Below are 13,901 nucleotides of genomic sequence, written 5' to 3'. Positions count from 1 at the left end.
AGTCCGTGTCCGGTGCTGGCTTTATTTGCTGAATTACAAATCCAGCATCGAAGGTGGGATTTCCTCAGGGGCCCGCCAGAGATGTTTGCACTGGAGTCTCGAGGGTGGCTAGAAGAATTTTTCCCTTTGTCGGTTCAGTAGAAGCTTAGGACCTCAATCATGTGAGCGCTTTGCCATGTGCAACTCCCGTGGGTTAAAGTTAAATCTGTGTGTTTGGTGCGCAACTGGAGCCAAAGCAGAGGAGAACCTGAAATATGCCCTGATTCAGCAGAGTACTCAAGCTCCAATGGATCTTAAGCAGGTGCTCAAGGGCATAAGGGCTTTGCTGAAATGAAATTTGGATTTCTGTGCTCGGCTTGAAGGGGCATCAAGACAACTCCTGAGACCTAGAGTAGACCCATGTGCATATAAGTATGTGAGCATAAACAACCCACAGGGGCCCACTGGGTTAAGAATGCTGAATTGGGATACCTTGGCTCCTGGTCTAGGAGACTGGGCGGCAAGTTTGTGTCCTAATTTTGTTCTTCTAAAACTTAGTCCGTTCCAAACAGAGCCTCGTGCATTCACCAGCCAACAAGGCATGCAAGCTGCCTGAATTATTTCATTCTGAATAATTCAATTATTTCGGTATGAATTAATTCAACATTTCACCCCAACAGGTATTTAACAAATTGAGGCCTCTCTTTTGTTCCCCAAATATTTGCAAAGCCATCGTCATTTATTTTAAAGATTAGTTTATTTGCAAAGCACTTTTTGCCTATATTTATATGCACACTGGACACTGGGAGCATTTCCTGGCTGCTGTTGGTCTCCCTAATCACATGGCTCTGGTCTGCCTTTTAATTGGATGACCTAGATTTTGGGTTTAATCGACAATCCAGAGCAAACGATGCAACTTTTTGTGTGATGGCGGAGGGTCCACGCGGAAGTTAGTGTGCGGCAAGCTAGCGTGCTGTAGATCCACATTCTGCCTTGCCGCATGCTAACTCGACTTAGGCAGGGCCCACACTCAACAGTATTGTCAGTGACCATTCAGAATGGTTTTCTGAAGCTGAGGTCCAGCTAACGGAGCGCCTTTTCCACTGCATGAGTGTTTCTTTGTACTGGGATTAGCAATGCTTTCTGCCAGTGTTCTTCATGAAAGCGTACTCACTTGAATGGTTTTGAAGACACAGGCTTTCTGAGCTGCTTACTGGCTTTTCATCTGCAGGCCTGGTGACCTGCTATCTCCTGCTCCATGCCCTCAAAGCCATCCTCAGGAGATGAATAACTAGGCTCAGGTAGGGCTGAGGCCAGCTCCCCTGGGCGGGCCAGCCAGATTCATGACAGCAGGGGTAGCATTGGCCACCGCTCTGCAGATTTTGGGTTCTGTGCTGTTTTGTTTTGGTATATTTGGGTTTTGCAGCTAGTCTATACGCACCTGGCCTGGGATTATTTTCTTTCCCGTCCAGTTGCAGCAAATCTCAGGTGTGTGGCCAAGGCCTTTGTGATGCAATGGTTCTCATGAGCTCTTGTAGACTTTAAGACCCAAAGGGACCATCATGATCCTCTAGTCTGACCTCCTGCGCATCACAGGTCACTGAACTTCCCCCACTGACTCCTGCCATAGACCCATAATCCCTGGGGCTGTGTCTAGACTGGCCAGTTTTTCCGGAAAATCAGCCGCTTTTCCGGAAAAACTTGCCACTGGCCGCTTGAATTTCCGCAAAAGCACTGACTTTCTACTGTAAGAAATCAGTGCTTCTTGCGGAAATACTATGCTGCTCCTGTTCGGGCAAAAGTCCCTTTTGCGCAAAACTTTTGCGCAAAAGGGCCAGTGTAGACAGCTGAGATTTGTTTTGTGCAAAAAAGCCCCGATTGCGAAAATATCGATCGGGGCTTTTTTGCGCAAAAGTGCGTCTAGATTGGCCACGGCCGCTTTTCCGCAAAAAGTGCTTTTGTGGAAAAGCGTCCGTGCCAATCTAGATGTTCTTTTCCGAAAATGCTTTTAGCGGAAAACTTTTCCGTTAAAAGCATTCCCGGAAAATCATGCCAGTCTAGACGTAGCTTGGGCGAGTTACCAAGAGGGCCAATAAAAGAAATCAAAGCCATCACATGCGAGGCAGCTAATGGGTTTCTCGCCAAAAGGCCAGCCCACCCTGTGACAGTCATGCGCTCTTGCAGTAATACTTACGGAAGAAAATCATTTGTACTGTCAATAGTTCTGCTTGTTTTTACATGAAAGGTTAATACCCTGTAAAACAAAAGGTTAGAAGCGGCTGAAAAGTCCCCTCTAAGCATGCCCTGGGAGCATTGCTCGTATTTTAGCAGCGCTTAGCAGAACCCTCGCTGCTTTGTGACACCGTCTCTGGCCAGAGGCGAGCTCACAGTGAGAAGCAGCTCCCTGGGCAGGTTATAGTAGGACTATTGCAAGTGTCACCTTGAAACGCGCGTGGTGAATTTCCTATGACGAGATCAAACTGCGCCGTGGCAGTTTGCTTGATAAGCACGTGGGACTGGGCTCCATGGGTTGGATTCCCCAATTCAGCAACGCTCTGACTGTAGTCGGTGGCGACTTGCCTTTGCGTTGAGGGGGAGAAGGGTCACCCTGCACTTAATGTGGTGAGATGGAGGGAAGTGGGGACAAGGTGACCTGATTGAAATGGGCTGCATTGGGAGGCAGGTTATACTTGGTGGCTAGGGCAAAGGGAATAGAGGCAAAAGCCATCGCAGGGACTTTTGTACTGGCTGGGCAGTGCGGTCACGTGGCTTCCTCTCTGCTTGGCATTCTAGGTTCCTATCCTTTGCACTAAAGAAGGCCTGTGGACGGAGGAGTTTAAATTATGTGAAAACCTTCAAGGCAATTGTCCACCGCCACCAGAGCTGAATTTAGTGGAGTACAAGTGTGAACAAGGCTATGGCATCGGTAAGGGCAAAAGAAGGATGCTGATTTCTGATCCAAACCCGCTTCTCTTGGCACAGGCTGTTGGTTGAGTCAGCCAGGTTTATTACAGGCCCCGAGGACTAAGGGAAAGGTCACACTGACTCTTGTGCTGCTTCAGTAATGTTCAAATTTATGACCGAGTTCCATCTTGTTTTTTGTCTCCTGTCTGCACAGCAAAGCCAGTTGGGTGGTTTATGGATGTACAAAACATCTGGCCACATTAGCAACAGGGCTTTAATCCTCATGCTGGCTTCGGGGGAAGGATGTGTCGTTTCTCGAGGAGAAGGAATGGGTCTGAGGCAGAGCACGGCTGTTTGCCGTGTTCCTCCGCCCTTTGCAGTTGGTTTTTTACTGGCGGGGTGGTGGTGATGGCGGTAATTGCTAGAGGGACGAGCTGGATTGCTGCCATGTCTTCGTGGATCCATACAAACTTTTTCTTTGGTCTAAATCCACTTGGGGTTATAACCCTCCCGCTTTAAAGAAACACTCCATCAGAGCTGCCACATTTCACTTGGCTTTGCATCTAAATGGAGTGTTAATGCAAAACCCAAGTCGTTTTCCGTGCAACACTGTAAATCACCCAGGTCTGACCAAAACTGGGCCCAGGGTGGTGAAAAAGGCTCTTTAAGTTGAGCAAAACGTCTGATGCGCCTGGTGTGAGGTTGAGGCATGTGATGAAACCCAGGCATTTTCCCATGGCTGCAGGCTCCATTTGAAATATTTTGCACAGCTGCAATTTGATTTTTGAAAATTCTTTATTAAATGTAAATGCAGAGATCACAGGGCGGAAGGAGTTTAGGCATCACACTGCCACTTTAGGCTCCTCAGTTCAAAAGTTCAAGCCTCAGAAACCCTGCCCAGCTGCCACCTACCTCTGTAGACACCTACAGTTCCTAGGCACCTTGAGTTTTGGGAGTCCCCTAGGTGCCTACATTTCTGCCAGGGGCTATGCACACAGTCACCTATTTTGTGAGGCAGCCGAGCCGGTGGGAGTCTCAGACGGTGTACTGTGGGGACAACTTTCTGCCAAACCGTTTTGCTCCCACCGTTGTAGAATTTGGCATGTTTTGTCAAAACAGCACTCTGTAACCACGCCAAGTTCAATGACATTGGTAATTTAGTTCAAAATACCTGTCGGCAACTACTAACACCCACGCATGTCAGCCAGGAGTAGAGGTGAAAGAACTCCTGTGACAATCCATTTCCGGTTTCTCTGCCCCATCTCCACCAGAGCCCAGCAGGGCAGGGACAGACACCCGAACCACCATGTCCCCCAAGGGATACCGCCTAGCTCTGCCACTCACGTATCCTTCCCCTCAGAGTCCAGCTACGTGATCCCCACCCCTCGACTTACACTGCTTGCCCCTCCAGAGCCCAGGGACCCAGAGGGAGAAACAGCTTCATGCTCAGTCCTGGGCTTGTGTGGAGTTGGCGGCTTGCTGCCTCCTTCCTTCAGGCTGTGTGAGGCCTGCAGCTGCCGGGAACCCTCCTTCCCCTCTTCCCGGCATTGTCTTCTCTTTGCGAGCTGAGGAGCAGGGCTCTGCTGCGTCCAGAGGCCCCTCGTGGTGGCCGGCAGCTCTGCAGCACCAATTCTGAGGCCAGGGGGAAAGGAAATTCTGTGCAGAACCTTAATTCTTTGCCAATTCTGCATTTCCTCATGAGTCACATCCGGACCCTTTTTACCTGTGTATCTGCCACATGCCAGTGATTTATAGTAGGCTGGGGTCATTTTTTTCCCCATTCTAATTCACTTTTTAGCTTTGAGATAATGAATCATTTAGACTTGAGCTCTGAGGGGCCGGGCCTTATTGTACTGCCATAGGACAGTAAGTCCGTACGTGTGGCCAATTCCATCCCGAGATCCTAATTTAATAGCCCATTGATTATGGAGAACACCGTGCTGTTCTAGGCTTAGCCATCCTTCCTGCAGTTCCCAGAAGGCTAGAAGAGATGAACTCTTCCAGGACGAGCTGGGATTTTGGAAGGGAACTCTAGACCAGTCCCCAGAACCGGCAAATAGAAGGTCTCTCCTGGGTCAGTTTAGTTCCGAGTTACCCCTAGACATAGGCCCCTTGTAACCACAGAAAGTGCTGCAGAGAGCAGCCTGTAAGTGGAACGATCCATTGGCAAGTCTCCAGTCCTGTGTCTCTTCTATCTCAGGTGCTGTGTGCACGCCTGCCTGCGTAATCCCCCCCAGCGACCCAGTGATGCTGCCCGAAAACATTACTGCTGACACTATGGATCACCGCCTGGAACCTACCAGAGTCCAGGTAAAGGGGGTGTGGTGTGTGGCGGGGATGTGTCTCTCATCGAGGTACACTGAGGCAGAATGCTTCCTGAGATGTGGATCCCATTTGTAGCCAGCTCCCTGGGCCACTTTCAGCACACTCTGGGCACTGAAGGTGAGGCTACATGGTTCCTCCCACCCTTTACCTCCCTTGGCACTGGAACAAAGAGAGACAGCCCTGTGGGAAGAAGGGAGAGAGACTGGGGGAGGGAGGAAGAGAGACATGAACGTTCTAGGGAGGAGAGTGAGTGGACCAGCTGGGTACGTCGAGTGAGCATCCATCTCTCCCTAAGGAGCAGAGGGAAAGAGGGTTCTACCTTACAGCATCCAGGCAATCAGACATAACTGCGGAGCTGTGCTTGGCCAGGCCAACCTGGCTTTTGCCTGGGACCTGCTGCGGCCTCCGCACCATGGACAATCAAGTCTCCTATTTACATGCCTAATATTGAATTAGGTGCTTCCCCTTAGACCCCTGCTGTGGAGGGGACACAGTGCATTATAGGCAGGGCTGGTAATGCTGCCTGTAGGTCACCTCTCCCAACACATCCAGTTACAAAGCCCTTTTTCCAGCCTTAACTATTCAGGGTGAAATTTTCCAACTGTGTTGGACCGTTGCGTCACTAGCGGCTCAGGCATTTCCAGACATGAGTAGAGGGAAACATGGTGTTTTGCCCATGCTAAAACCCATTATTGCACCTGTCTCCTGGAGGAGCTGTAGCCCTCCAGTGCTTTGGAGCAGATGCTTGACATTTGGCTTGGGGTGGCCTTTGTGTCGGTGCCGGGCCGTGTGCCATCTGGGTGAAAATCCACCCAAATGTGTCCTGCTCCGCCCTGGCTTGTAACTTGGACGTTTCAGGCAGTGGCTGCTCCCTGCTGCTTCCAGCTACAGTGGGGTCAGCACTGGAGTTATGACCACAGAGCCTGTTTCTCCTGCTCTCTTAGTGACCCTCTGCCTGGCACCCAGCTAGCCTGGGAGAGGAGGAAACCATTGGAGTGAAATGGCACAGTGGGACAAGAGCTGGACAGAGTCTGAGAAGGGTGGCAGAAAGAGTAGGGTGCAATAAGGAACATGAAAGGGGGGCTGGAACAGAGGGACATAGGGGATGTGGGAGTGTGAGACAGAGGGGTACTGGGTACGAATGAGATCAGCTGAGGACCTGGGAGTGGCTGGGTAGGGCGCTGGCGGGATGACTGGGATAAAGAGCTGGTTGGGTAGAGAAGGAGAGAGGACTGGTACCTCTCAAGCACCTGGGCTGGAAAACAGGAAACTAAAGCCTCAGCATTCCCCTGTGATCACCAAAAAGCTGTGAAACCTTCTGCCAAAGTGTGCCCCTTTTGTGCCTGTCTCACAAAGAGGATAATAACCTACTACTTCTGACAGTCCAGGCTCTTTCTTCCCCTTGGTGCCTGCTCCCCGTACATCCCTGATGTGCAAACTGGAAAAAACCAGAAATTCCATCAATAGACACCACATAGCGGGAACCTTTAGACCCTCCCCAAAGACCTTTGCCACTTGAGCTACGATGATGAACACCTGGAGAAAAGCCCAGGAGAATATTAATAATTCTGTCTTCTGAGCAGCATTTGAGTAGCATGCAGTAAATAAGGCTGAGGGTCACCCCTTGAACAAGGAGGAGAGAACCAAATATTGGCTAGTTGCTCCCCCAGTGAACGCTGTCCATCCCACACACGGAGTGAGGCATGTCATTAAAAGCTTAAGAACATAAGAACACCCTTACGAGGTCAGACCAAAGTCCATCTCGCCCAGTATCCTGTCTTCTGACAGTGGCCAGTGCCAGGTGCTTCCGAGGTAATCACCACCATCCTCTATTGCCCATTCCCAGCCCTGACAAACAGAGGCTAGGGACACCCTTGCCCATCTTGGCTAAATAGCCTTCATGAATTTATGTTTGTTTTTTTAAAACCTTGTTAAAGTCCTGGCCTTCACAACATCCTCCGGCAAGGAGTTCCACAGGCTATGCACTGTATGAAGAAATTATTGTGTTTGTTTTAAACCTGCTGCCTGTTAATTTCATTTGGTGACCCCCTACTTCTTGTATTATAAGAAGGAGTAAATAACACTTCCTTATTTATCATCTCTCCACCAGTCAGGATCTTGTAGACCTTTGTCATATCCCCACTTAGTTGTCTCTTTTCGAAGATGAAAAGACCCAGTTTTATTAACCTCTCCTCATACGTAAGCAGTTTCTTATCCCTAATCATATCTGTTGCCCTTTTCTGAAGCGTTTTCAATTCTAGTGCATCTTTTTTGAGATGAGGCAACCACATCTGCATGCAGCATTCAAGACGTGGGCATACAATGGATTTATATAGAGGCAATATGGCATTTTCTGTCTTATTATGAATCTCTTAATGTTTCCCAACATTCAATTTGCTTTTTTGACTGCCACTGCACATTGAGTGGATGTTTTCAGAGAACTATCCACAATGACGCCAAGATCTCTCTCTTTCGAGTGGTAACAGCTAATTTATATCCCATCATTCTATATTTATAGTTGAGATTAGGTTTTCCAACATGCATTACTTTGCATGTATCAGCATTGAACTTCATCTGCATTTCTGTTGCCCGCGCACCCAGTTTTGTGAGTCTTTTGACAGTTTTGTGACATCTGCAAATTTTGCCACCTCACTGTTTATCCCTTTCTCCAGATCACTTATGAACATGTTGCATAGGATTGGTCTCAGTACAGACCCCTGGGGGCACCGCTGGTTACCTCTCTCCATTCTGAAAACTGACCATTTATTCCTACCTTTTGTCTCTTATCTTTTAAGACCTTCCCTCTTATCCCATGACAGCTCACTTTGCTTAAGTCGTTTGGTGAGGGGCCGTGTTGAAGATTTTCTGGAAATCTTGGTACACTATATCCACTGGATCCCCCTTGTCCACATGCTTGTTGACCTCTCCCTCAAAGAATTCCAGTAGATGGGTGAGGCGTGATTTCCTATAAAAAAACATGTTGGCACTTCCCCTGCAAATGATGTTCATATATGTGTCTGACAAGTCTGTTCTTTTAGTTTCATCCAATGTGCCTGGTATTGACGTTAGACTTACTAGCTTGTAATTGCCAGGATCCCCCCAAGAGCCCTGCATAAAAATTAGCATCTCATTAACTATCCTCCAGTCATACAGCACATGGCCAAGGGGGCCAAGTCAGGATTGCACAGGCAACCTGGATTTGGGCATTTCCTACCTTGCAAGTGCTTGAGTTTGCCCCTTGAATGATGCCCATGCCATGGTGTTTGTGTGTAACTTCATGCGCAGTACAAAGACTCAGAGACGAGGAAGTGTCCGTGGACTGCTGGGCGCTCTTGGGGAATGGAAGGTGCTGCAGAAATCCAGGAGAGTTAGGAGCATGAATCCCACTGATTCTTCCATAGAACTTGCGCGTCTAACTCCCTTAAGTGCTTTGGGAAGTCTCCCCCTTGGGGCACTCTCATTAGCAAATCCACAACACCAGGTAGAGCCAGGAGCTCTGGCCAGAGCAGCTCATGCCCGGCAGACCCCCTGGCAGCGCCAGTGTCTCGGGGCATTCTCACCTGTTGACAGCTCCGCCTGTTGACAGCTTGCAGATGGTTTCCAAGGCCTGATGGCCGTGAAGTGTGGCGTCTCCCCTCCCCCGATTGCCCTGTCTCCCTCCTCCCCCCTCCTATGCTTTCCAGCCGAAAGGCTCAAGTGCCTGGGATTATAACATTCAAAAGCGGCTCCACCAGGGGAAACGATTCTTAAAATAAAACTGAAATGAATCGGGGGGGGGGAAGGAGGAAGAGGAGCAAATAATATTATTAGGAGACGGCACCCTCTTCTCATCTAGCCACCTTCCTCCCCTCCTGGGAGCCCGCGGGAGGCTCAGGGTTACCAGAACTCCATGCCTGTGGATATTCCTGTGCATCAGCTTGAATCAGATTCGCTGCAAATCACCGGCCTGGGAAGGGTCCAGTTGGGGGCTGGCGGAGGGTTGTGGCATGTGGGTCTTGGAAGGAGGCCTCGGGTATGAAGGATTATATCGCTCAGCTCTGTGGGATGCTGGCTTTTGGCTTTCCTTCCGCCAGCACCATCGCCTCTCCTGAATGGGGGTGGGGGAGCCAAGGAAGGGGGGTTATTTAAAGAAAATGTCGTTTCCTTTGCCAGGCCCCGGTCACTGGAACATACTGTTTTATTCGCTCCCTTCGCCTCTGCTCCTTCCTCCCTCCCTGCTGGGAGACGGTTCTTTCTTCCCGCCGCGCATGCTTTCCTCTCACGGCGTTGGCCCTCGTCCCCACGGAGCAGGAAAGGGCGGGTTGGGGCCCAGAACGGCCGCCTTACTTCAAGTGGCACAGGTCAAATTAGTAGGGTCACGGTCCAGTTCTGTCTGCGCTGCTGACTCGCTTCTGCCTCGGGCAGGTCACGCCTCTTCTCTGTCCTCACACCCCGACCTGAAGGGTGTGAGAGGGGGCGAAGGGGTAGTACTGCTTTGTCTGATCGGGTTGCTGAATGGCTGTGTGCTGCCGAAGCGTTTGGCCTGGCCGTTGGGTGAAAGGAACTGAACGGGCCCAGCACCCTCAGCCAGCGGTCTGCCCCCGTCCTCGCTGGAATTCGGAGACGCCGCAGGGTGCGGCAGCCTCGGGATGGACCCTGCCCTGGTGCCTGAAGAGGCAGGAAGTGAGGGAGGGGGCGGAGTGAGACAAAAGTCTGGCGACGGGTGAGAGACCGTTAGTCCAAGGTATGTTTATGTCAGGCGGGTAAAAGTCCTACTGGGAGTTTGGCTGATTAGCCACGCGTGCCGAAGCCAGACCTTCTCTGTGGCCGCCTCGCTAGTGGCCTTGCCAAGCATCTCTGGAGGAGAAGACCCGAGTGTCACAAGCCAGTGCACTGAGCCACCACGGTGCTGGCCTGCAGCACCTCTCTGTGTCTCTGCAGAGTTTAATTCCTTTCTGGTCTTTTATCTTCTTCTCTCATGTGGTTCAAAGGTGCTGAGCCACCGTCCCTGTTCTCTCCAAATCCAGCAGCACTGGTACTTTGCTAGGCATGGAAGGGCCCCATCCAGCCCTCCTCGACTGGGAGGCGTTGGCTGTGACACAGGATCTCAGGCAGCCATGGGCAACGCAGACTAGTGAGTGGGCCATAAGAGTGGCCCTCCTTCGTCTCAGTGGGCCGCAAGAGTGTCACAGCCAGGACGCTCTCCTGGGACAGAGGAGTTTTGCTCACTGCGCGACTGAACCGTTGCAGCGCTGTGACTGGATGCACAGCGCGAGCCCAGCTCTCACAGCCAATGTTGGGTGCAGTTGGCCTGCCCCTCCGTCATGTGCCCTGGCTGTACGTGCGTGCCACGTTGTGACGGCACGTTGGGGTTTTCCTGTCTCCTGTACCCCCGTAATGGTACGGACAGACTCCATCAGCCAGTAGAATAGAGGGTGTTTATTGCTTCTCCAGGGTACAGCACAGCACAGATGTAATCCGGTTACAGGGCAGGTCTAGGATGTCTCAGCCCCCCTTGAGATAGGGGAGACTGGGCCCCTAAATTCCAGCCCCTTTCCCTAGGCTGTCTCCTCCATGCTCCCAGACAGAAACTAACCCACTCACTTCCAGCCCTGCCCCCAGCCAGGGCTCCACTCCCCTTCTTCCCATTGTTCCGCTCCCTTGGAGATAACTGGTCAGACAGGTTCGAAGCCCCCTTGCATAATGACTCATCCCCTGCCCTGCTGGGCCGTGCTGCAGCCAGCAGCCAGTGGAGGTCACTCCCAACCCAAGCCTAGCAACCAGCAAGGTACCCCCACTACGTCACACACGTTAGGAATACTGCTAGGGAAAAAATGCCGCAGATGGACACGGGTGGAATCTGGCAAGGCTGCGTGTGGGTAACAGCAAACAAAATGCCGCACATAGAACCCTGGTGGTCGCGTGTGGCCTTCGGACCGCAGGTGGCCCAGCTCTGATCTGAGGGGTGGTGAGAAAGTGGAATCCGGGGTTGTACAGATGTGCAGAAAGGCCTCTGGCAGGGCAGACGTGGTGATATACTAGTTCCAGTAGCTTTGCCCTTTTCTTGAATCACCTGACGCCCGCTTTCTCTTCTTTCCTCCTTAGAACATTGTGTGCACTGGCAGGCTGCAATGGCACCCAGACCCTACAGTCATTCACTGCATCCAGTCGTGTGAGGTAAGCCCCGTGGCGGGGACAGTGCTTCGGGCAGGAGTTTCAGACTCAGGCCCTCGTAAGAGAGGGACCAGTTCTCCTCAGCGAGCGCTTGAATGGCCTGCAGCTGGGTTTTCTGGATTAACAGAGAGGCCAGGGTGAGTGTTCTCCGTAAGCGAAGGATGACAAGCGTGATGTTGCTAGACGTGTCCCTGGGTGGGCGAAGCCCAAATCGTTTGAATAAGTGACCTGCCTGTGCTGAGCTCTTTGGGGGACGTGAGATTACAAGCCTGCCACTCTGCTCCCGGGCGAGCAACGGGAAGTGTGAACGGAGCCACGGCTAGAGCGAACGCCCTACGGAGTGGGGAGGCAGACTGGAACTTTCCCAAAGCGGGACTGTGTGTGGGGGGGCGGAATTTATTCACACTTCTTGGAAGTTCAAGTTCTGGAAGGAGTTTCCTGTCAGTGTTCGCTGTCCTTTATCCTCTGCATCCATACGACGAGGCGGGCAGGAATGTATTTCCACTGGCCACGGCGCAGAGCTCTTGAAGGAATGTAAAAGCACATTGCCTCGTTGGAGGCAGCTTGAGAGTGGGAGCAACTTTGCGTTGTTTTATCACGGTGTCTGGTGCTTGCTGTGCGTCTCCTGACTGCACGGTGTCTCCGTTTAATACAACGGGTGAGTTTTGAGGAGGAACGTAAGGATCCAGGGCCTGTCACTGTGAGGTCTCCCTCCGTGGCCAGTCCAGGTGAGTAGCAAGGGGGTGCCGCTCCTGTATCAGGGTGGTCTCTGTGAAATGAGTTTGCGGGTTTCAGCCCATCTCCCAGGGAGCCCCTAACTCGCTGCTGGCAGTCTCAGCAGAGAAGTACAGGCCTGAATACAGGCAGGGCTTTGCATTGAAGGGAATGAGTCCTCCGCACCCAGTGTTAGCAGCAATAAAGGACTGGGTAATGATATGGCTCCCAAGACTGTCCAGAGTCATCAGAGCTAAAGGCAATGAAAATGGTATGGAGGAGCCACTGAGCCTCGTGTGTCAGGGCTTAAGACAGTCTCTGGCGAGGAGAGGTCAGGATGCAACGGTTTGTGCGTGTGCGGGAGAGAATTATCCCCCACCTCTCTAGTGCAGGGTGCTTGCATCTTTCTCTGAAGGATCTTGTATGGGCCTCGGTTGGCATGGAGCTGCTGGGAGAGCTGGACCTCAGGTGTGACCCAGCCGGCAGCGCCTGCTTTGCTACGAGGCGCGAGTTCTGCAGCGGGAGGCTGTGAATTTCAGCTGTGAATTTCCCTGTGCTCAGACAGTCCAGCAGGGAACACTGTAGAGTCCCCAAGGGGGCACCTCTGTAGTCAGGAGGCGTCACCAACCCGCCACGTGCGACGGCAGCTGCTTGGCAGCACGGGCACATAAACCATCGGAGGGCTGAGCGGGCGCCTTTCTGCGGCCCACACTGTAACCGCTGGGCTTGGCTCAGCAGGGGAGGTTTCCTGGCTGGCACCCCACTCACTCTTTTGTGCTCCCTGAAGGGCAAGTTGCATGCCGTGTAGGAGGGAATCTTTTTACCTACATTTCCCTTCCTGGAACCCTTCCCCCCAGCGGGTACATCCAGGCTGCACCACAGAGACCCTGAAAGCTGCTGTGCAAGGCCCCGCACCAACTGTGTGCAGAGCTCGGAAATCCATCCTCCCTTCTAGCCAGGCCCAGCCTGTAACGTGTATCTCTCTGTCGCAGCCTCTGGCTGCTTGGTCTCCTATTTGCACTGCAGTGCGAGTGGTGTAGACAGATGTTTTTCTGCCCCGCTTGCTGCAATTCACTGCAATGTGTCGTCCCGTGTGGCTCTCAAGACGCCACCCCGTCTAAGCAGTGCGGTGGCAGAAACTTGTCTTGGTTCCATGGAGCAGAGCTGCTGCGCTTTGCACCAACAGAGCGCTGGTTTTGAACTACCGACGCCAGAGGGGAGTGCATTATTTTGGGCATGGGAGCCCACCTGCGACTTGCATTCCTTGGCCTCGCGGCACCTGCCTCCGCATCCCCATTGCGTGCAGACAGCAGGAGCTTGCTGCATGAGAACGTAGAGCAACATGACCGATGGGCCGTCAGCAGGCGGCTTCACAGGGGTGCAAAGATAGCAGCCTCCAGCCCCAGTTATCAACAGAGACCTCAGAGGCAAGTGGCAGCTTAAATTCCGAATGATTCTCCTGTGCAGCACCACAAGGAATAAGATCTATCGGTGGTCCTCACTGTAGTCTTTTGTCGATGCAATAGGTGGCTGTTCTGTTTCCTCCCCGGGTCCACCTCGTGTATAGCTAATAATGCACTGACTGTCCCGACAGTCAGCTGCAGTGCTTTAGATGGTCATATGTAAGATTGGGAGGCAGGAATTCCCCATTTCCTATCCTGGGTCTGCCATAGACATGCAGTACAAGCAACTAACTTACTATTTCTCTGCCCCCCTGAGCCCATTTGTAATATGTGGGTCATAAACCTCTTCTCCCCCCTCCCCCAACCAACAGGGCGAGTGTAGGGACAATGAATCAATGTTTGTCAAGGGGAAATATAAAGACC

At 51.9% G+C, this 13,901-nt stretch overlaps 1 protein-coding gene across 1 annotated transcript in view; it reads left to right on the top strand.

Annotated features, from left to right (window-relative positions):
• PAPPA2 (pappalysin 2) overlaps positions 1-13,901 on the top strand; it is a 146,260-nt gene that overhangs the window by 97,232 nt on the left and 35,127 nt on the right. The window contains exons 18-20 of the mRNA XM_075936896.2: positions 2,773-2,905; positions 5,084-5,193; positions 11,293-11,364. Coding sequence (XP_075793011.2) covers positions 2,773-2,905; positions 5,084-5,193; positions 11,293-11,364 — 315 coding nt within the window. The remainder of the gene's footprint in view (positions 1-2,772; positions 2,906-5,083; positions 5,194-11,292; positions 11,365-13,901) is intronic.

Source organism: Pelodiscus sinensis, chromosome 9 (genome assembly GCF_052426305.1).
Source record: "Pelodiscus sinensis isolate ZL-2025 chromosome 9, ASM5242630v1, whole genome shotgun sequence".
Lineage (NCBI taxonomy): Eukaryota > Metazoa > Chordata > Testudines > Trionychidae > Pelodiscus > Pelodiscus sinensis.
This window is presented reverse-complemented; position numbering and strand designations above follow the sequence as displayed.